This window comes from Melitaea cinxia, chromosome 17 (genome assembly GCF_905220565.1).
Source record: "Melitaea cinxia chromosome 17, ilMelCinx1.1, whole genome shotgun sequence".
In the NCBI taxonomy this organism is placed as follows: domain Eukaryota; kingdom Metazoa; phylum Arthropoda; class Insecta; order Lepidoptera; family Nymphalidae; genus Melitaea; species Melitaea cinxia.
The window spans coordinates 15,485,096-15,508,830 of record NC_059410.1 but is presented as its reverse complement, the minus strand read 5'-3'; the positions used below and the strand labels follow the sequence as shown (position 1 = coordinate 15,508,830).

Sequence of the window (23,735 nt, the reverse complement as noted above, 5' to 3'; positions counted from 1 at the left end):
TACATAATGAAAAAAGTCCAGACCACGAAAAACATTTGTATGGTTCATACGAATGTTTGCTATGCGCGGGGATCGAATTAGTAACCTGCGTTGCAATATCTTTGCTATGCTTGTGGGAATTTTTTACATCTGAATACTTGCAGTAATAGTCTTGACTTTTTCATTTCAAATGTAAAATGGTTAGAATGAGATTATTTTTTATCGTTTTTTAAAAAGAAGGAGGTTTTCAATTTGACAGTATTATGTATGTTACTTCAGGATTTCTTATTCGGTGGATCGATTTCGATGATTCTTTTTATTTTATTGAAAGGTGATGTGGTTCTATTTAAATTAAATTGAGATCTAACCAGTATTTTTAGAGTTTTCTAGTTTTAGAGGTTTTTTCTTTTTTTTTTTGCGAGCAATAATGTGTTATACATACATACATACATATAATCACGCCTCTTTCCCGTAGGGATACTTCTTTCGCTTCGTCCACTTTCATTATTCCCTTCATACATGCTCTTGGGTTTAGGGTACTCTTGACTTGGCCTTTTTTCAAGACATCCCTTATTTGGTCTCGGAACGTCCGCCTAGGTCTACTCCTTCCAACCCTTCCATTCACACTAGCCTTATACACTTTATACACATTATACATTCTTTCGACATGACTAAACCATCTGAGCATACCTTTCTCAATTTTCGTCACTACATCTTCTTTCAGATCACAACGTTTCCTTATCTCACTATTTCTTATTCTGTCACACAGTTTAACTAATAATAGTGTAGGTTTTAATTTGACTCAAAATAATAATAATAAATAATCGTAAATAAGCGTTAATAAAATACAGGTAAGTCGTGTGCTGTGTGGCTACGGTACTAAAGAATATAGCCACCCCCTCTCTTCCCGTGGGTGTCGTAAGAGGCGACTAAGGGATAACACAGTTCCACTACCACCTTGGAACTTAAAAAGTCGACCGGTGGTGGGATAACCATCCAACTGCTGGCTTTGAAATACACAGGCCGAAGACGGGCAGCGTCTTCGGTGCGACAAAGCCAGCACTGCGGTCACCAACCCGTCTGCCCAGCGTGGTGACCGGCAAAACACATGAGTTCACGTATTTTTGGCGCGAACTTGTGGAGGTCTATGTCCAGCAGTGGACTGTATAGGCTGTAATGATGATGTGTCCAAGTGAGCACAGGGCGACCGGAGGCAGCGTACTACGAGCGGATAAGGACGGATTTTGCGATATTCCACCGCTAAGCGGGTTTAATTGGGGTTGATAGTTTGTACGAAACATATACAGCAGCTGTAAGTTCGCCTGATAGATTATTTATACTGCGGCCTGAAAATAAAACTAAGAATGTGGTGTGTATAGAGAGGTTTTATTAAAACAACTATAAAATTATGGTTACCTGACCCCCCCGTCGCTGACGGGGGTGTCGCGTGACCCGGACGAGCGCGCCCGCAGGCGCAGACGCGCGCTGCCGGTGCGCAGCGCGGTGAGCGCCACGCGGCCGGCGGCGGAGGCGCGCGCGCCCACCGCGCGGGTCTCGCGGCCCTCGCGCGCCGCCAGCTGCGCGTCCGCGCTCACCTGCACCTCCACCTGCAGACCGCCCGCCGCGGATTTTCAAATTTACCTTTTTAATACCCGAACGTTTCGAATGCTCGTATCGTCTACGTATGTATGTGTGTGTTTGTATGTATGTAAACAAACTATAATAATAATAATAATAAATACTCTTTATTGTACACTACAAAGAAATGTTACAAAAAGGGATACATACGAAGAAAGATGTACAAAGGCGGTCTTATCGCTAAGAGCGATTTCTTCCAGACAACCTTAGGGTATAGGACAGGGCATATAAAATGAGAAGCTAAACTATGTAAGTATGTATGTCTATTTATTGAGTTGCTTCCTATTATTTTTTATAAAATTATACTCTACACCTACACCGTCAATATATCATCTCCTTTGCCCTAAGGTTACCTGGAAGAGATTGCTCTTTAGCAATAAGGCCGCCTTTTGTACATTTAATTTTTTTCTACAAATTATTGCTAATGTTGCTTGCTTATTTTATTTGTTTGGTGTACAATAAAATGTTAAATAAATAAATAAATAAATGCTTTAGAGCATCATGATCATGTCGTCTACACCGTAACCGGTGACGGCGACTCCTATAAATTACGCTGGTGAACTTTAATATGGCTAGCGAAACCGAATTTAGTTTTGAAGACTCGGTTGCAAGATGCACAGTAAAATTGGCCAGCTGAATCGTATGTGTAAAAGTAGGAGGGTTTTGGCCTAGTTTTCCGTACTTGGCGTTTCGCATCAAGGTCTTCTAGACGCAGATTCAAAACGGTCGACACTTTTGTGAATGGTTCGACGCCATTCCGGTCTTTGACGTGCCAGACTCTCCCAACTCTCAGTTGGCTCACAAGCCACAATATTGCGTTTGAACACGTCTTTATAGCGAAAGCATTGCCCGCCTTGTTTTCGTTTTCCGTTTGAAAACGAAACGAAACGAAAGCTTTAGAGCAACCATGATCACGGGAAGACGGAAAAATTTGTTTCGTTATAATGAGTGAAATTCGACGAAAAACATCTGTGTCGTTTAACTTAACCCTAGTGATATATAGAACTCTTGACTGATCTACATAGATACATATTTTGTTAAATACTTTATTCATCAATTGCTTTAATTTAATGCTAGGCACTGACTTTCCCACCTCGAGCACCTAGCTTTATGTTAAGTAAAACTAATTATGTTTTAAAAATTTACATTACATAATATACCAATATTATGTAAATCTATACTAATACTAGCCGATACCGCAAACGTTGTTTTGCCATATATCTTATTAACCCCCTTAATCCGCCCCCCCCTACAACTTAGGGGTATGAAAAATATATGTTGTTCGATTCTCAGACCTAACCAATATGCACACAAAATTTCACGAGAATCGGTCAAGCCGTTTCGGAGGAGTTTAACTACAAACACCGCGACACGAGAATTTTATATATTAGATTATAAAGCTGAAGAATTTACTTATTATTTATTTGAACGCACTAATTTCAGGAACTACAGAAAACAATATTAATAAAGTCTATAATATTATGTTTTAGTACGCTCTTTCACAAATCAACACGAACAAAACCGCGGAGTAGAGCTAGACTACCTGTGCAATAGTATTCAAACAACAACTCACATTAAGAGGCTTGTAGAGGTAATTGAAGATCCGGTAAGTTACGATGACGGTGTCGCCGCGTCTCAACCTCTGAGGACCGCTGGCGTGGATGAAGAACTCACGGAACACCTTTTGTGAACATATATTACTGTTTTCATCATTATTACAGCCTATACAGTCCACTGTTGGACATAGGCCTCCACAAGTTTACGCCAAAAATAACGTGAACTCATGTGTTTTGCCCATAGTCACCACGCTGGGCAGGCGGGTTGGTGACCGCAGTACTGGCTTTGTCGCACCGAAGACGCTGCTGCCCGTCTTCGGCCTGTGCATTTCAAAGCCAGCAGTTGGATGGTTATCCCGCCATCGGTCGGCTTTTTAAATTCCAAGGTGATAGCGGAACTGTGTAATCCCTCAGTCGCCTCTTACGACACCCACGGGAAGAGAGGGGGTGGCTATATTCTTTAGTAGTACCGTAGCCACACAGTACATTACTTTATACTGTTTTGGATAATCAAAATTATATTTTATAGAACAGCAGCGGAACATACCACGATATATTTATCACTATTTCATTTAACTACTAACGTAATACTACTTTCAAGCAGTGCTGTTTTCCTGTTAGTACAACAAATATACACACAACACAGACACACACACACACACACACGCACACGTACACACACATAAAAATTATCATTTTTTCTTTATTTGATTATTATTTGTCTGATATTGATTAATATTGTCAGCCTTGGTGGATGAGCGGGGTACCCAGTAATACGGGACACCACCCAGTACAGGGTGTACAGGGGGTGGGTGTACAGGGTACACCCAGTATGCTACTTGTTTTTTAAAACTTATTATTATCGATAAACTATTTTGTATTTTTTTTTGTATTTTGTTAGTGAGTAGGGTGAGCTCCTGGGGGGAAATGGGGATAGGGTCATGAATGCGCTTGCGATGCTTCTGATGTTGCAGACGTCTATAAGCATTTCTGTCTTCACTAACTTATATATCCCTCTCAACTTTCGTTCACCACACCCGATCACAGTTTTCGTAACGCTCTCGTCATGAATTCACCAGCTTACTCCACGTCAAGCGTGCGTAAAGAAGTTGAACTTCAAAATTACCTGTAAAACAGCGGGTTGAGACACTGAAATTCCAGTCTTTGCAAGACACACAGCGGTGGCTTCGAACCTGGTGATGGAGTCTGGAGCGCGGGCGGTGACGGCCACTGAGCCATTTACTCCCAGACCCACGAGACGCCACAGCCATGACTGGGGATGGAAGCATTGTAGCAATTCAAACTATAATTTTAAAGATTCAAGGCATCTCTCAAGGCATCACAATGTCATAGCTCAGTTGAGTAAAAAGTCAATATTTAGTGACTCATCATTTCAGCCTATTGCAGTCCACTGCTGGACATAGGCCTACAAGTTCGCACCAAAAAGGGCGTGAACTCATGTGTGTTGCCCAGAATCACCACGCTGGGCAGGCGGGTTGGTGACCGCAGGGCTGACTTTGTCGTACCTAAAACGCTGCTGTCCGTCTTCGGCCTGTGTATTTTTAAAGCCAGCAGCGGCTTTATATGTGTTATCACTTAGTCGCCTCTTACGACACTCACGGGAAGAAAGGAGGTGGCTATATTCTTTAATGCCGCTGTATTAATACAAAAATATGTCAAAGTCAAAATTTCTTTGATTTATATGTAAAATTGAAAAGAGTGAGGTCAGGGGTAAACAGTGTGGTGAATACCGGCAGTACTGACCATGGAGCTCGCAATATCAGAAACTAAATAAATAAATAAAATAAAATAAACTCAAACTTTAACTAAGGTAGAGCAACAGCAGGAAATTTCCTACTCAAAATATGGAGCAGCCCGACTGGGGTAGTACCTCAAACTTGCAGAAGATCACAGCTAAAAAATACTGTTTTCAAGTAGTGTTGTGTTCCTGTTGGTGAGTAAGGTGACCAGAGCTCCTGGGGGATTGGGGATTGGGTCGACAACGCGCTTGCGATGCTTCTGGTGTTGCAGGTGTCTATAAGCTACGGTAATCGCTTACCATCAGGTGAGCCGTACGTGAGTACCTAGTCGTATAATTGTTAAAATATAACTATTCGATTATTATTCTTATTCACCGACCACACATTACCATTACTCGAACAGTTTTGTAAAAAAAATAAATAAACAAAATATAAAAATAAATATTTGAGTTATTGCGTCATGTGTGATTCTGAATCTAGGTTTTTAAAATAAGGTATCCTTGAATGATGTTGTGTTATGATCATCACCTCAGAGAAATCACTCCTGGGCACCGGTACATCATCAGAGACTAGCCTCGCTGGTGATGGTGATGAGCAGTGTCTGACGGTGTAATCACCGACCAGTCTGATACCAGCGGAGGCAAGCCATGAGGACATGAGTTCGATGCTCGATGAGGGTATGTTTGGGGCGTCTGATGCTGCATTGAGGATATTTAGTTCATGTTGGTACAATATATTAATGAAAAAAGGGCGTGAAATATATTCCCCGAATCAAACTTGGCTATACAGCGTGTTATTAAACTTGCGTCCTTCCATTTAGGGCCATATAGAAGATACATGGAAGCATATCACAGCTGAAATTATGAATAGTACATATATGACGATTGCTCTGGTGTAATGGTGCGTGTGCCGTGTCAGCGGCGTCTAAACACCGATGGTGGTGGGTTCGATTCCTGCTCGGAGTGGGTATTTGAGTTTATACAAATATTTATCCGCTCTAGTTTTTAGTCCTTGTGTCCCCATCGTGCCTCAGAAAGCACGCTGGGCTGACAGTCCCGGTTGTTGTCATGTACATCTGATAGCGATCGTTATTCATAGTAGGTAATATATCCGCCAAACCACGGTGGAGCAGCGTGGTGGATTAAGCTCGGATCCTTCTCCTACATGGGAAAGAAAAAAGAGGCCTGTGCCCAGCAGTGGGATATTACAGACAAAGTTATAAAAATAAAAGCTCACTCAAAAAGCAGTCTCCAGCCGCATCATGCTCTGTCAAGTTTCTATGCCCCCCCATCAGCTTCACCAGCCCTGACATGATGAGGTCTTTGACGCTATCTCCAGGATGCGCCCACTTGGAGACTGTGTCCAGCACCGATAGGGCACAGAGTCCGGGTCCGGGCGCAGTTAGTTGGAGGGTGGCGAGAGATCCGGGGGCAGTCTGGCGGGTTGCCCATGTGGCTTCCACCTTTAGATGAGATACGTGGTTTTATAGATTGCATTTTTATTATTGTATGTAAGAACTGACTGACTGATGGAAATTTATAGTCAATTGTTACAGTTACAGGGAAGTCACAAATTGACATACATTTAAATAATGAGTTCGTTAGTAAGATCGTAACTGGTGTTTACAGATTTTTAAAATGACAAAAAGAAGAAAAAATGTTAGCACCATAAATGAAATAATAAGTTTTTTGCATTAGTTGCAACGTTTAGATAGAAATAGCAAAAATTCTAATAGATCAGTTTATGAACATATTTTTAAAACACAGATAAATGTGTAATTACTATTATCAACCAACTAAAACTGTTTGGTCAAGGTTTGGTTAATACTGTTTGTAAACTATGTCTAAAGATATCTTATAGAATTATATAGATCAAGATTAGAATAAAAAAATACTATGTGGAATATCCCAAAGTTTCAACCCACACAGACAAACACACCACAGATTAGAAGAATATAAATAAAACAACAGATAATTACCTTATTGGCAAAACATTCCTCCAATTCAAAATGTTTACTGGTGCTGATCAACTCATTGTTGTAATAGAAATACGCTACAACGTGACTGTCTGGGCACATTTGATGGGAAACCTTTATTGGCAACATGACTTTGGACAAGTGCCTGTCCATGAGGGAATCCAGCTCTGTCGAGTTCCTAGCGTCCAGATTTTTCTCGAATATTCTGTTATTGACCAAGTTCGTGTTCGGACAAACGCTGTTTCTAGCTGATGTTAGTATCTGATCTGTTGTGCTGGTCATAGGGCATTGGGTGGTGGCACCCCAGCGGTATATGTTTCCTCCACGGGTGATGACCTGAAGTGAAATGTTCACAAGTCAGAAATGTAATTTCGTTTTTGTAATTTTTCTGAATTTATCTTGATTTAAAGAGAAATTTGTGTATTGACTATTGAATCACTGTGTATATACTGACTACTAGTACTTTTTTTTATGTCACTAGGTCGGCAAACAAGCATACGACTCACCTGATGGTAAGCGATTACCGTAGCTTATAGACGCCTGCAACACCAGAAGCATCGCAAGGGCGTTGCCGAGCCAATCCCCAATCCCCCCAGGAGTTCTGGTCACCTTACCAACAGAGATCTTCTGCAAGGTCGTGGTACTTCCCCAGCCGGGCTGCTCCATATTTTGAGCAGGGAATTCCTGCTGTGCCCTACCTCAGTTAACTTACTTATTAGTACTCACCACGAAGTGTACAGTGAGCGGCGCGGTGACGGCGGGCAGGGCGAGGTACAGCGGCAGTAAGGTCCGAACGCGCGCGTCTGCCCGCAGCGATCCGAGCGCCGCGACCCCACGGCTGCGCACGCACCAGGCTTCAAGATAGGTTGACACGTTGTGCAGAGTGGCCTGGTAATCGTGAAAAATTGTCTTTAATTGAAAGACGTGTCTAAAATTCCTCTTTTGCGCCTTGAGCTTCACCTGAGGGATCATTTAAATTCAGACCAGAGGTTTTAGGGAACATCGCTGCTTGTAAAGTCTTATTGGGTGACTGTCGTATCAGGTTAGTGTTTCGTCCGGTATGTAAATTCACATATCCTTTATTTGACTAAATGCAGACTAACCAATACGCAGAGCAGTTATATTATATCTATATAAATAAAAGTGAATGTTGCTAAGCGCATAACTTGAGAATGGCTCGAGCAATTCGGCTAATAAATTTTTTTATATGTTCCTAAAGGCCCACGGAAGGGTTTAATACTAAAAAAATATATTTAAAAAACGTATATTTTTACTATTAACTTTTGACGGTACGAAGTATGTCCGGGCAGCTAATTACAATATAAAACGCGTTTAGCAAAAAAGTCAGGTCATACCTGAAAGTTATAGTAGGGTGTACCATCATCATCCGTGGTGAACATGACCCTGGCGATTCCCTTGGCATCGGTGATGGCCTCCACACACGAGGAGTTCAGGGCATGGAACTGATCTCCAGGAAGCTGAGCAGGAGAGCGACACATGCGTACTCTCTCGTCTGTTGCTGGCTTATCATCCCATCGTGTGGCTTTTACCTGCGTGAGATGTTTTTAAAGTTTGTTTTAGCTGATACATTAGTGTGGTTTAAGTGATGTTATCAAAGAAAATCGGAACACATATAAAAGTGTTTATATTAAACAATAATGAGAGGCCACCTTATCTTAATCATCGATGTCGCTGTAATTTATTTTACTTGTGTATCAATGGTTCTTACTTTACTAGAGCCGCGTCAAAAAATTCTTCTTTAAACCCGCTTGGCCACCTTTTTCTTTTATATGACTAGTTAGGCAAAGAAGCGTACGGCTCACCTGATGGTAAGCGATTACCGTAGCTTATAGACGCCTGCAACACCAGAAGCATCGCAAGCGCGTTGTCGACCCACTCCCAATCCCCCCAGGAGCTCGGTCACCTTACTCACCACAAGAAAACAACACTGCTTGAAAGCAGTATTATTTAGCTGTGATCTTCTGTAAGTTTGAGGTACTACCCCAGTCGGGCTGCTCTATATTTTGAGCAGGAAATTCCTGTGCCCTACCTCAGTTGAAGTTTGTCCACCTGGAGTTTTCACTTCAGGTACTTAGCCACGTCCTGTATGTGATATAAATGTCAGCAAAATTGATGACGACTCGTCATTCTCATTGTAAGTAGAATAACGTTAAACTCTAGATTTCTTTTTTAAATGGATAAGACAAAATTTGGTTATACGGGAAACGTGAAGTTTTTATATATGGAAAAGGTGTACCTATTAGTGTCTATTACGTGGGTTTTGGTGTCGAAAGACACTATTCTGAAAGATCTACAACTTTCATTGCAAATGACTCAATTGTTTCAAATAGACGATAATAACAAAAAAATAATAGATTGTATACTTTTACTCTTATCAGTTTTACTTCTTCATTATTAGAATCTTAAAATGACACCAAAACGTACCAAAAAATGAATCATACTGGTTACCTGAACCGGTCTAACATCTTCAAATACACAAATACTTACTTTTATCTTGTAAGGTAATCCTGGTGATATTACTGCTCTGCGCTTGGTGAGGAACTCCAGTGTGACGGGGTCGTCCACAACGTGTGACACTACTGTCGTGTTCTGCCACACCCTGGTTCCTTCTTCCTAAGCATTTTAATTTTAATGGCAGTTTTAATAACTTTTGGCAGCTTTTGGCAATGGACAAATATTGGGATAAAGTTCAAACCTCAACCATAATAAATATATTATTAACATTATATTAACATATATTTATTGGAGTTGAGGAATTCTCAGATTTTGATCAATCATTTTACTATTTGATATTTAAAATTACCATTTATGGAAACAAAGTCGTGGCCATAATTGCTGATATAAATAAGTCGCATTTTTGTCATATAATGGGAAAAACTGTAGATATTTACTGACCAGAAAAGAGAAATCAGCAATAACAACATCAGGAGAGCTATCCCCATCCAATCCTATCCGCTTGGACGCCGCCGCGTGTCTATGGCACGCTCGGGGTGCCTTCAACCGGACTGCGGTTCGAATCCCGCCTGAGTATTCTCGAGACCCTCCTGCTCCCCGGAGACGGATTACCAGCATACCTTCTACTGCTTCTGACCATGGGTATCTTTGGAAATAGTCGGAAAAACTTTTATGGACCATGAGTATCTTGGGAATTGGGAAAAGACTATTTTATTTTTGAGTGCTGAAATTTGTGGTTTTCTTGATTTGTCCTACAGCCATGTTAATGACAAATAATTTTTCCTTCAAGGTATTTTTCTTTTATGTAAGAAAGCAAAAAAATCTTGCCCAAAAACTGGAGTAGCCCGACTTGGGATTCAAGTAGTGTTGTGCTGTGTGATGTGTAAGTTAGCCAGAGCTTCTGAATCCTTTTGAATCCTGGTGTGGCAGTATTTAATTTGCTACGATAACTGCTTACCATCTGGCGAACCAAGCTTTTGCTCGCCAAGAGAGTGGTACAAATTAAGTTTTTCAGATTTAACCTTGAATTGTTTATTGAAATATAAAGTTGTTCCAGCAGTGGGATGTATATTATTTACCTGACGCAAACAGTCCAGACGAGTCTCTCACTAGTTCTCAAGATTCTCGGAGCATGTCGAACTGTCAGTTGAAACGGTGGGAGTTCATAGTTGCCCACCCAAAATGCTGTGGATCTCTAGGAAGTTAAAATAATTTTAGACCGTCGCGACTTGAAAGAAGCTACATACATTCAGCTACATAGAACATTGTAGGATTATTTAGAAATAAGTTTACTTATTTACAAGTAGCGAGCTATTCCCCAAACAAGTGTCTAAGACTACTTACAGGAAAGACTCGACCAAAATTGAATGTCCAAGATTTAGAAATAAAACTTATTTGTCTATTTTTTTTAATTTAATGCATAGTATATAGAACTGGTTGAGACATGAAGAAGAAATGAAAAAAGTGTATTATTTACGTTAGTGGTTGGTTTGAGTTGCAACACCAAAAATGTCGATAAAATTTGCTTTCAGTATCAGTGGTTTCTTTATATTAACATATTACGTTATTGTACATTAGCTATTCCAAACCTCTTATAACTTAATATTTATATTTATAAATGTACTTTTTATTTATTTTTTATTCAAACCTACATTTATTATTTATACAATGTGAGTTAATTAAACAAAGGCATCCAAAATTACCGTCAGCGCTGTAAAGTCAGCAAAAGTATGAAAAGCGTGAAGAGAAATTTTACGCTAGGTTTTATTATGTTTTTCATACGTTTTGTGAATTTCTAGAGCTTTTTGTCTTGAAAATTTTCTAGTGCTATACTCAAAATTTACTTGAAAATGTGTCAAAACTATGTCTTGTTTCTTTTTAACCGACTTCCAAAAAAAGGAGGAGGTTCTCAATTCGACTGTATTTTTTTTTAATCATAATTAATGTATTTTAGATATTGTTTAAATTGTAACTTTGCCTTATTATTTGTTTTAATTTTTTTTCTAATACTGGTTAATTGCTAATATAAAACGTAAACGCAAGCCTGTACAAAAAGGCTAAGCGAGGAAGCGCTTTATTATTTACTTTTTGTCAAAATATACGTGTTGTTGTATAAACGTGTGTAAAAAAATATAGGGAGAGAGATAAAAATAGTTTTCGCTTGTTTTGTGGTTTTACAGTTATAATTTATTTTTTAAGCAAGTGTTATCTGCTGATAAGTTTAAATGTTTATGCTCTTATTTTAAATAAAATTTTGGATGCCAAATAAGTTTATACTGAAGACTTCTCAAAAAAAAAAAACAATATATGATCATGGCGTTTGGATACAATATGGAAAACTTAAAAAAATACCAAATTATGCGCGTACATATAGTTCGGTAAATAATTGTTATTTATATACATAGAAGATATTACCTCAGCCCCATCCGCAAGGCGAGCCCTGACCGTCCACTTCCCCGGTGGAGCCTGCTCGTCCAGTATATGTTGCACTTGCGCTAGACCAAGTCTTGTACGAACGCGAGTCCATTGCGCTATTTTGACGCCATCCCACGCGCCTCTTGGTCCTTCGAGCCAGATTTCGTCGATCTAAAAATGTATTATGGTAAGTCTTACACGTCTTATTCACTCTTATATATTTACTCTTATAACAATCACTTTACACTCAATGACACCATTATAATTTAAACACTTGAAAAAATCAGTAATTTATGAAATCACGGACAGACACTTCAATTTTATTTATAAGTATAGATTTTCATAGAACTATTTTATCCGTATTGAGAAGATTTTATTAAGTATTATTATTTTTGCTTTAATTTGTAGTTTTTATTTTTTAGTTATTTTATTCAATTCAAGTCAATGTGACAACCTTTATTATTCTAATCTTGGTTTATTAGTGACTTAAAGCACTCGTAGATATGACGGTAGTAACTACTGTTTGCAACACACCCTCTATCTTTAGTTATGATTAATAAAATATTATTAAATAACTGCTATTTATTTAAAATATTACAATTAATTATATTTTCATTGATTTCCTTTTGAAATACTTTATATAGCAAGTATTGGTTACCTTTGCATTAATAAATAATGACGAAATCATTGTCATATTATCAAAAAGTTTCAATAACAAAAACAGGTGTGTGCTTTAGACCACACGACTGAAGTAAGATTTCTTTAGCAAATAGGCCTGCACTGAGTCCTAGATATACGAAACGTAACTAGCTATGAGAGGAAGAAAATGTGCAATCACACCTCTTTTTTGCTCCGTTCGCCTCACTCAATCACACTTTTCGTAACGCCCTCGTAGCGTGCGTAAAGAAGTTTTATTTCATGAAATTTTTTATTTTCTATTCCTTCTTTTTGTCAGAGAAATGCAAACGAATCCACGCAAAGCCTTGTATTGTAATAATAGCGTAACAGTGTTAAGAGGACATGGAGGGCCCGACTCTCTCAATGCTCGGTCAAGAGGATATCTCGCTGTTAGGAGGCCCTTGTACGTGATCCTGCATACGTGCATACGTCGAGTGAAATTAGGGGCGGATTTTTGTTATTTTTTAAGGGGTTTCGTTTTCTTTGCCTTAATGGTATTTAGTATGTTTACTTAATATTCTTTTTTTTTACGTTTTTAGGTTTAAAGAATTTATTTTCTACTAAAAATATAGCGTTCACTTATACTAAGGTACAATCAATGTACTACAGTAGGATGTAACAATTTTTTCCTCTAGAACGCTTAATCGAAACATTTATAGTTACAATTACATTGTTTATACGTGTTCTTTTAATTTTGATATAAAAATATTCATGATGTCCGAACATTTAACATGATTTGGTAAATTATTATATAGCTGTAGTCCCTCAATCAACATTGTTGTCTGTACGTACACCAGTCAGCATTAATTTATACTTAACATTTTCTCCTTTTCCTTATGGAACGACTGCCAAGGAAGGGTTATGTTTTTCGCGCGTATCTTGTATGTATGTTTGTATGTAATATTCGATTACTACCTCATATTTCCAGAACCACTGAACGGATTTACATAATTGAGGTATCGCTAGGTTCGTCTTAACTGCCCAAGTGTTCTTAGATAGGTGACATTAAAAAAATCAAACATGGCGGCTGAACGAAGCCATTGTAGTTAATGAAAAAAAAAAATGAAATTGAAGCAGAAGTCAAATCATTCTCTCTTTGTGCATGTCTCCGACTGCATGTTATGTACGACGTTGCATAAAGTTTCGAAGGACTACCGTATTCATATATTTTAAATGTACAGCACAAAATGTTTGATATTGTTTCTATTTATTTCGCTGACTTTGTGTGCATATTGAATTTTTATCTTGTTCCAGCTTTTTCAGTTGATTTTCTATTAGTTGTTCTTCACGCAGGCGGGCTTTTTTGTTTTTTTTTTTTTAAATTATTTATCTTTGTTTCTTAAATTTTAAATCGTACGGCGTCTGATGGTAAGCGATTAGTAGCTTAGACGCCTGTAACACCAGAAGCATCAACTTCGTGTTGCCGAGCTACCCCACATCAAAATATTGACTAGCCCTTTGGCGCAGTTTGTAGTGACCCTGCTTTCTGCTCCGAGGGTTATGGGTTCGATTCCCACCCCGAGTCTGGGTGTAATATAAATATTTATTTATATATTTATATATGTATTATTTATAAGTTGGTTTATCGAAAAAAAAAAATTGCTATATACCAGTCGGCTGTTACCTTACTTTACCTGTCTGCTTACTTTAGGAACAGACGACCGTGTGTGTATTGTGTAGATATTTATTTATTTATTTATTTATTATTTTTAATAAACTAAGAGTATCCTACAGTGGAATTAATTTAGAAAAATACATGAAATATAAATGTGATTTTTTTTTGTATGTATGTTATCAAATAACTTTTATATTTAATATTACTGGTGGCAGTTCTATATTTAATTATAAAGATTGATTTGTATTCTCCCTAGATTAAAATATGGTATGCCTAAATAATAAAAAAGGAAATAACAAAAAACGAATTGACACATTTTTCTAAAACCTTTGTATTATTTTAATAATTGTAGAATATCACATTTATCAATTCCGAAAGCATTGTAGTTACATTACGTAAAAAAGCATTTCGTTACTATTTTGCTAGAGGATCTCTATAATATGTCATTTCACGATCTTTTAAATGTTCGCGACTGCGTATAAACTTCAAGTTCCCTTAGGTATTATTATACAAGAAAGCTTCGAAAGCTGACCACTTTCATCGGATCATTAAGAATTCACGATATCGTGTGTACTTTAAGTTCGGCGAAAGTTTTATTGTAGTGGTAATGAAAGCGCTTTTGTCATTTATAATATTACCGTTGAATTTGAACGGATTGGATATCTAAAAGTATGATTTTCTCCTATGTCGGAGGTCCGGAAGCACAGACAATTTTTTTTAAAATTTTTTTTATGTCACTAGGTCGGCAAACAAGCGTACGGCTCACCTGATGGTAAGCGATTACCGTAGCTTATAGACGCCTGCAACACCAGAAGCATCGCAAGCGCGTTGCCGACCCAATCCCCAATCCATCCAGGAGCTCTGGTCACCTTACTCACCAACAGGAACACAATACTGCTTGAAAACAGTATAATTTAGCTGTAATCTTCTGTAAGGTCGAGGTACTACCCCAGTCGGGCTGCTCCATATTTTGAGCAGGAAATTCTTGCTGTGCCCTACCTCAGTAATACTCAAGTACAAACGCCCAGAGCACGAAAAACATCTATATGGCCATTACAAATGTTTGTAATGTGCGGTGATCGATCCACGAACACAAGCGCAGCAGCCAGTGCTGTGACCGCTGCGCCAACGCGTCGTCAAATTAATAAATATTATACGTATTGTAACGAATCTCATGGTATGTCGAGTGTCCGGAAATATACGATAGCCAGACACGCCCAAACCATGGAAAACAAATGTCCTATTTAAACCTTTGTTGTGAACAGGGATCATAGTCATATTCATCATCATTATCATCATTACAGCCTATACAGTCCACTGCTGGACATGGGCCTCCACAATTTCACGCCAAAAATAACGTGAACTCATGTGTTTTGCCCATAGTCACCACGCTGGGCAGGCGGGTTGGTGACCGCTGTACTGGCTTTGTCGCTCCGAAGACGCTGCTGCCCGTCTTCGGCCTGTGTATTTCAAAGCCAGTAGTTGGATGGTTATCCCGCCACCTGTCGGCTTTTTAAGTTCCAAGGTGGTAGCGGAACTGTGTTATCCCTTAGTCGCCTCTTACGACACCCACGGGAAGAGAGGGGGTAGCTATATTCTTTAGTACCGTAGCCACACAGTACAATAGTCATATTCCTATCCGTAAAAATGTTCTGAATATTTTTGCCTTCTAAAAACTTCACGGAGTTGCTATGTCAATCCCGATTGCTAACACACTTCAGATAATGATCTAAACTTTTTTTCGTGATAATAAAGCCCACTCAATCTATAATCAATTTTAACTGAGGTAGGGCATAACAGGAAATTTCCTGGTCAAAATATGGAGCAACCCGATTGAGGTAGTACTTCGACCTTATAGAAGATCACAGCTAAATAATTCTATTTTCAAGTATTGTTGTGTTCCTGTTGGTGAGTAAAATGACCAGAGCTCCTGAGGGAATTGGAGATAGGCAACGCGCTTCGATACTTCTGGTGTTCCAGACGTCTATAAGCTACGCTAATCACTTACCATCAGATGAGCCATACGCTTGTTTGCCGACCTTAGTTATATAAAAAAAAAACCCGTAGCAAAAATATTATGGGCCTTACTGCCCTAGTTCCATTAAATTCAGTTGACAAGTCAGTTCCAAAAAAAATCAGTCATCGTCCAGAACTAGACTTAAACAATAATAGAAAACTATTTAAGTATGAAAAATGTTCGACAGAAGTAATAAGTCACTTACGTTAGAATGGACTGGAGTCAAGTCAGCCTTAAGAATGATAGTCCTTATCTTGACTGTATCTCCTGGGCGATACCTTGTTCTTTCCGTGTGCACTACCGCTACCCTGCCGCTCGCTATCCGTAAGGATATACGACGCTCCCAAGTACATTGAGCTTCGGGATACCTTTAAGAGAGTAGGATGAATCTTTACATTATATAATAAAAAGAAAGTGATGATCGCTATCAGGGTAACGATGTCTATCTGGGTAACGGTCTCTATCAGGGTATCACTCAGGGGCTGAGTGTATGTATGTATGTATGTATGTATGTATGTATGTATGTTTGTATGTATGTATATATGTATGTATGTATATGTATGTACTCATATGTAATAATAATAATAATAATAATATTCTTTATTGCACACCATTAAAAGATACAAACAAAGTATATTATACTACATAATTAGAGGAAGATGTACAAAGGCGGTCTTATCGCTAAAAGAGCGATTTCTTCCAGACAACCTTTGGGTATAGGACAGCGCATAGAAAAGCGGTTAGGAAGTGTACAAATAATTGTTAAAGAAATTAGAATACATCACAATAGATTATAAAATTAAACATACATATATACATACATACATATGCTTAAATACTTACATACATTCAAATATACACATATACTCATATATAAATATAAACAATTCATACATATTTATGTCATCCAAAGGTGAAAAGACAATCGTGGCGAATTTAGTGACAGATAGTGAGCCTTAAGATACTTTTTGAAGCTAAAGACTGATTGAGCTTGTCTTATAGAGAGAGGAAGAGAATTCCAGAGTTTAACAGTTGTTACGTACTACGTTATGTAGTTTCTTGCCTGTAATTATATCTATTTAAGTGTATGTATAGGTATATAATTATATGTGTTTACATATATTATTTTAAAGTACACCTCTATGCCGCTTTATTCATGTCCTTTTTCAAAAGGTTGTCTGGAAGAGATCGCTCTTTAGCGATAAGACAGCCTTATGTACATTCCTTTTTGTTGTTATTATTATTATTATTATTTTCTCTCGTTTGTTTCTTTTTCTTTTATGTTACTTGTATTGTTTTTGGTTGTACAATAAAGTATATTTGTATTGTATTGTAGCGATCGCTATCAGGTTGTATGGCATTACTAAATACTAATATTACTTACATGCAGGAAACAAAACTTCGATGAGAGTTACGAAAAGTCGCTGCGACAATCACGCTAAAACTCTAGTCGGAGTTTTGGACATGTTTAGACGTGGTTAAACGTCGTCAGTGAAGTCCTGTATATTTTAGTAAGATTTTAGGAAACTTAAGAAAATTTTATCCTTATCCACATGGGGAAAGAGTCTTATAGCAGTGGGATGTTACTAGCTGAATGGGTTGGGTTTGCAAGAAGGTTTATAGGACCTTGTATTTATTCTCGGACCTTGTAATTATTTATTATTATGTTATTCCTGACTGTTTAAATTTGATTTTGATTATAAGGTATAGCAAGGGTCAAGGGTAAGGGTCAGCTTTACTGCCGCACTTGCTCTAGGGCATTTAAAACTAAATGTGGATTAGCGAGCCATATTAGGGTCCATCGGAGGAATTAGTCATGACTCCCTGGGTCGCCGTCATCGAAATCGATGAGGAGGACTATATATAGCACCGCATTCAGCCTGTAACATCCCACTGCTGGGCATAGGCTCCATGTAGGAAAAGGATTCGAGCTTATTCCACCACGCTGCTCCTCCGCAAGTTGGCGGATATGTACTACGAGTAACGATCGCTATCAGGTATTATTATTACAAATACAAATATCCATCCCGAGCGGGAATTGAACCCGCAGACCGTCGGCGTTTTAGGAGACTACTCGTACCACTACACCAGAGCGGCTGTTATAAGGCTAGTTGTTATAGGGCTGGTAAATAAAACCGTTTACCACGTAAGGTTTAAATTTACGAATGACGTATATTTCATACTGTTGCAGCTTATAATTTCTGTTTACATCTACGTTTTTCTTTTTACGAAGGTTGTATTCTCGACGACACTTACCAATTCTTGCTTTAAAATATTTTGTATTTTCTTTGTCCCCCGTAAGATTGACGATCAGATGACGTAGTGTATATATGGGCGTAAATCGCCGACTATCCCAATAATTGGAAACTATTGTTGACTTGTATTTGATTGTAGGGTAACTATCAAAGCAGTTGATTTATGTAAAGATCATTCTGTTCTATATACGAGGCTACGAGCAATCGTTTGTTAATAAACCGAGAAAATCTTAGTGTGTTTTTTCACTGTAATGGAGCCTGAACGAGGAAACTCTGGCGTATCGCCGACATGCACTTTTGCACTATTCAAATTATACTTTTAGAAACGAAAATATCTTACATATATTTTATTACATAATTTTGTATGTGTGTGTGTATATGTATCGCTATTACAGCATACCTTATATTAACATTTAGCTCTGCCATGGTGTTCGGTATTTGAGGAACAGATATATCCAAACAGCCGCCGTCGCCTGAAATAAGAAAATTCTATTCTTAGATGACTGGTTCAGAATAGTCGAGTAACTTACAACTAGGGCTAGTTAATGGCTCTACTTTGAGATTCCAGCTTATTTACATAATTTAGTTAAAATATACGACGCATTGGCGCAGCGGTCACAGCACTGGTTTGTGGCTGTTGCGCGCGGGTTCGATCCCCGCACATGACGAACATTTGTATTGTCCATACAGATGTTTGCCGTGGTCTGAGTGTTTGTGCTGTGTTTTTGCTGTCCTTGTCTCACCGTGCTTCGGAAAGCACGTTAAGCCGTCGGTTCCGGCTGTTATCATCACCTGATAGCGATCGTTATTCATAGTAGGGAATATATCCGCATTGGAGCAGCGTGGTGGATTAAGCTCTAATCCTTCTACTACATGGGGCAAAAGGCCCGACGGTGGGAATTTACAGGCGGAAACATCAGAATATAAGTTTGTCTGTATATTTAGTTGTCGATTTCGTTATCGGTTTTATTTGATTGGTACTTAAGTACAGTAATAGGTAGTGGATCAGTCATCATAAGGAACAGATGCAAAAATAAAGTATTATTTCATTATCATTCTTTAGTTTATAAATCTAAACCGAACAATACATAATTGTGTTTGCTCGCAAACGAAAAAAAAACCGACTTCAATTACATTGACAAGTAATACAACGTAGATCGACGAAAAAATAGTCAAGCAACTACGCGTTATCAAAGATTACTCAAAAAGTAGTTATCAGATCACAATAAAATTTATATGTGACGACATGATAAACATCAGCCTTCGATTAAATTAAAAATTATCAAAATCGGTACACCTAGTAAAAAGTTATTGCGGATTTTCAAGAGTTTCCCTCGATTTCTCTAGGATCCCATCATCAGATCCTGGTTTCCTTATCATGGTTCTAAACTTGGGATATCTCCTTTCCAACAAAAAATTATCAAAATCCGTACATCCAGTAGAAAGTTATGCGGTATAATACAACGTAGGTCGACGAAAAAAGCGTCAAGTAAAAACGCATTATTAGATATAGCTCGAAAAGTAGTTGATAGATCTCAAATAAATTTAAATGGGACCAATTGGCACACACCACCTTTCGATTAAAAGAAAATTTGTCGAAATCGCTCCACCGAGTCAAAAGTTCTGATGTAACATACATAAAAAAAAGTACAGTCGAATTGAGAACCTCCTCCTTTTTTGGAAGTCGGTTAAAAAAGGTAAAGATTGTTTGCTGTTTGTATGGGTTAAGGTCGAGGTACACCAGTCGGGATGCTCCATTTTTTTTTTCTAATACTAATAGGTCGACAAACAAGCGTACGGCTCACCTGATGGTAAGAGATTACCGTAGCTTATAGACGCCTGCAACACCAGAAGCATCACAAGCGCGTTGCCGACCCAATCCCCAATCCCCCCAGGAGCTCTGGTCACCTTACTCACCAACAGGAACACAACACTGCTTGAAAACAGTATTATTTAGCTGTGATCTTCTGTAAGGTCGAGGTACTACATCAGTCGGGCTGCTCCATATTTTAGGCAGGAAATTTCCTACTGTTTCCTAAGTTGAATATATGTATATATAAACATTTTTGAATATCATATCAAAAATTGACCGCTCCAGCGGGATTCGAACCCGCGTCTCCGACTGACCGTGTCGGCGCTCTAGCCAATTAAGCTATGGAACGATGTACCCGCTAGAGCGAAATTTTTGATATGATGATTTTTATTTTCGGTTTAAGCGAACCGTGGCGCCGTCTATAGTGAGTTCTTTACAGAGACCCGTAACTATTCAAAGTTTCATATTACAATGAAAATCTTTGACAGGAGACGACACCATGCTATTTTTAATCCCGCTGGAGCGGTCAATTTTTGATATGATATTCAAAAATGTTTAGAATTCCTAATGTGAGGGTAACACAAAAATAAAATCGTACTTATATATGTATATATTTTTTATTATTTCGTATTTTTTATATAATTTCTTTTTTCTTCCTTTTGAAGCATACTTTAAAAGTTTATAACGTAAATTTAAAATATCCTATCAAGTTCGACCAAACATAGACACGTGTTTTGACCGTAACCTTACACGGGTACGTCTATCTTCCTAACAATGGTCGACTGAACACAATCTGCACATTGCATAAGCGGAAGACAGTTATAGTAAATACACTGTTATACAGAATCGAGGTAAATGGAAAATATGTTGAAATGTTGCTCTATTATTCAACGAGGTTTGCATTTATTTTATAATTATTTTTGAGCATTAATTTGTAGTTAATTACTTTTTTTTTTTATTCAACTAGGTAGGCAAACAAGCGTCCGGCTCATATTTTGATGGTAGCGATAACCGTTGATTATTAATGTCCGCAACACCAGAAGCATCCCAAGCGCGTTGCCGACCCCTACCCGAAGTTCTAAGTCCCTGAATCACCCCAGGAGTCACCTTACTCACCACAGGAACACAACACTGCTTGAATGCAGTATTATTCAATTTCTTTAGTTTAATGTATTTATTTAGTTCTGTTAATCGATTCAGTAATATAACTAACTAACTAACTAACTATATATAAAAACATTTTTACTGAGCTATATTGAAAGAACTTATTGTTGTGTTTCTTAATAAAAATAAATAATCTGCAAATAAATGACAGTTATTATTTAATGTTGCATATATCTCACTGCTTTGCAATGGCCCGTCTCGATATTTCAATAGGTTTCCACAAATGTAATTCTTACATTATAAGCGATACATAAATAGGTACTGTATCTATAATACAGCAAGGTTTGCTTTATATTGATGTGTATGAGACCTTCGTTGAGGGGAATAAAGGGTTTATTGTCTTATTTTTTAAACTATAGTTCATTATTATCAGTCAGTAATAAGTAGATATTATCAGAATTAAAAAAGTAGATATTATCAGAATAAAAAAAAATTGTGTTGATTTGTTAAAACCCTCCTTTTTTATCCACCCCCCCCTCCCTCCTTAAAAAGTAACTAGCCGTCTTAGTAATCGGTGTAAGTAAAGAAATAAAGGTCGACGGTACGTACCAGGCGACAGGTCTCTTGTAGCGCTGGTGATTTGACCATCTTCAGCGACTAGGGTAAGGGTCATCCTCGCTGGCCCTTCTAGGTAGAACCGTGATACACAAGTCCTGCTCATGCCTCCAGATGTCAGGACCCCTGGTGCCAGGAATATGTGGTATCTGTCTGAGCATGGCGAACTGGAAAAAATATTTCTTTTGTATTTATGTATGGTGATCGATTTGATTCAGTTTGTAAGATCCCAATGCTGGGCATAGGCCTCTTTATCCATATATGAGAAAGATCGAAGCTTAATCAAAAAGCCACCAGTAAGATATTACAGGATGAACGTGATCGTTCCATCGAACTTTGTGCTACTGTGAAGGAAAAGAAGAGGTTCTCAATGAGAAATATCTTCATGAAGTTATGAAACAAAGTACAAGTATACTCCGGACAGTACTCCATATTTAAATCACCGAAATTACCCAAATTAGTATCAAACAGATATCAAACTTCAAAAATTGCCTTCATTCAGAAAGTCTTTAAGTGTTTCTGAATTGTCATTTTATATTATCTGTTATCGTTAATTATCGTCTTGGGATTTTTGAAAAAAAAAAAAACAAATTGTCAATTGACACGAATAAAACTTTTGAATGGAATTGGAATTTTAAATGGAGAATTTCATTGAATTTTAGTTAATTCGAACATGCCTCCAGATTCAGAACATATATAATGCTCAGAAAAACAGGCAAGGAACACATTATATACCACTCATTTTATTTTAAATAAAAACTAAAAGTCTTAACTGTATAAAATATAGGAAGATAGATTCACGAATCAAACTTTCATCTATCACACGATATATTTGGATACTTTAGGTATAACAATAAATATTACGCAGCCCTGCGGCCACCAACCCGCCTGCCCAGCGTGGTGACTATGGGCAACCTACATGAGTTCACTCCGTTTTTAGCGCGAACTTGTGGAGGCCTATGTCCAGCAGTGGACTGTGATAGGCTGAAATGAGTGCATAGTACTATGGGCGTATTTACACTAGGGACAAAAGTGGAGGCCGATGTCCAGTAGTGGACTGCAATAGGCTGAAGTGATGATGATTAGTGATGTATTTCACTAATTTGTGTAAATCAAAATATACCAACGCAGATATTCTACTGATCTGAGATTCTATTATAAAACTCATACGAATACAAAATCGCAGATGTTTAAAAAGGACGCGGGCAACTAAGAGCTTATGTTGTGTTTCGTTATGCTTCTTAATAAAATAAATAAATAAGCCGCAGAAAAATTACAGTTATTTTTTAATGTTCTTATGCAAATATTAAATCCTCAATACTTAGTGGGTCAAAGTCGACATCGACGATGTACACTGTTTAATGTTCCTGCGTTATGGAGGTCAGGTTAAAGAAATCGAGGACCGAGGAGACAAATGTTTAGAGGTCGGAATATGAGGATATTCGTTATTTATATTAGCAGTTTTGTATTTTCGTCCAAAATTCCGTTGATGCTAAAAACAAGCTTCCGTGGGTGACTGATAACTGTGACGATATTCGCATTTTGAATTGCTTATATTGTTTTAACAATATGTTAGATGACATAAAATACGTACATGAGATTTATTACAAATATTACCGTGTCTTAAACATAATGTGTATTCCCTTTGAGTATGCAGTAATAGGCTCTTATATAATATTAGCTGTGTCCGCGACTTCGTCCGCGTGGAATTTAACAAAATAGTTATTGTTCAGTTCGTAAAGGAATAAAAAATATATAATAAAAGCAGCCTAAGTTACTCCGTGTTACATCAGCTATTTGCCAGTGAAAGTCCCGTCAAAATCAGTCCAGCCGTTTAAGA

At 37.9% G+C, this 23,735-nt stretch overlaps 1 protein-coding gene across 1 annotated transcript in view; it reads right to left on the bottom strand.

Moving 5' to 3' along the window:
• LOC123661449 overlaps window positions 1-22,327 on the bottom strand; it is a 47,173-nt gene extending 24,846 nt beyond the window's left edge. The window contains exons 1-16 of the mRNA XM_045596405.1: window positions 22,323-22,327; window positions 21,890-22,077; window positions 18,764-18,836; window positions 16,314-16,476; window positions 11,799-11,969; window positions 10,463-10,578; window positions 9,825-10,029; window positions 9,417-9,542; window positions 8,264-8,458; window positions 7,635-7,796; window positions 6,912-7,244; window positions 6,170-6,395; window positions 5,462-5,631; window positions 4,300-4,446; window positions 3,191-3,298; window positions 1,396-1,586 (exon numbers count right to left, since the gene is read on the bottom strand). Of these exons, the coding sequence (XP_045452361.1) occupies window positions 1,396-1,586; window positions 3,191-3,298; window positions 4,300-4,446; window positions 5,462-5,631; window positions 6,170-6,395; window positions 6,912-7,244; window positions 7,635-7,796; window positions 8,264-8,458; window positions 9,417-9,542; window positions 9,825-10,029; window positions 10,463-10,578; window positions 11,799-11,969; window positions 16,314-16,476; window positions 18,764-18,836; window positions 21,890-22,077; window positions 22,323-22,327 (2,579 nt within the window). The remainder of the gene's footprint in view (window positions 1-1,395; window positions 1,587-3,190; window positions 3,299-4,299; window positions 4,447-5,461; window positions 5,632-6,169; window positions 6,396-6,911; window positions 7,245-7,634; window positions 7,797-8,263; window positions 8,459-9,416; window positions 9,543-9,824; window positions 10,030-10,462; window positions 10,579-11,798; window positions 11,970-16,313; window positions 16,477-18,763; window positions 18,837-21,889; window positions 22,078-22,322) is intronic.
• Between the last annotated feature and the right edge of the window lie 1,408 nt (window positions 22,328-23,735).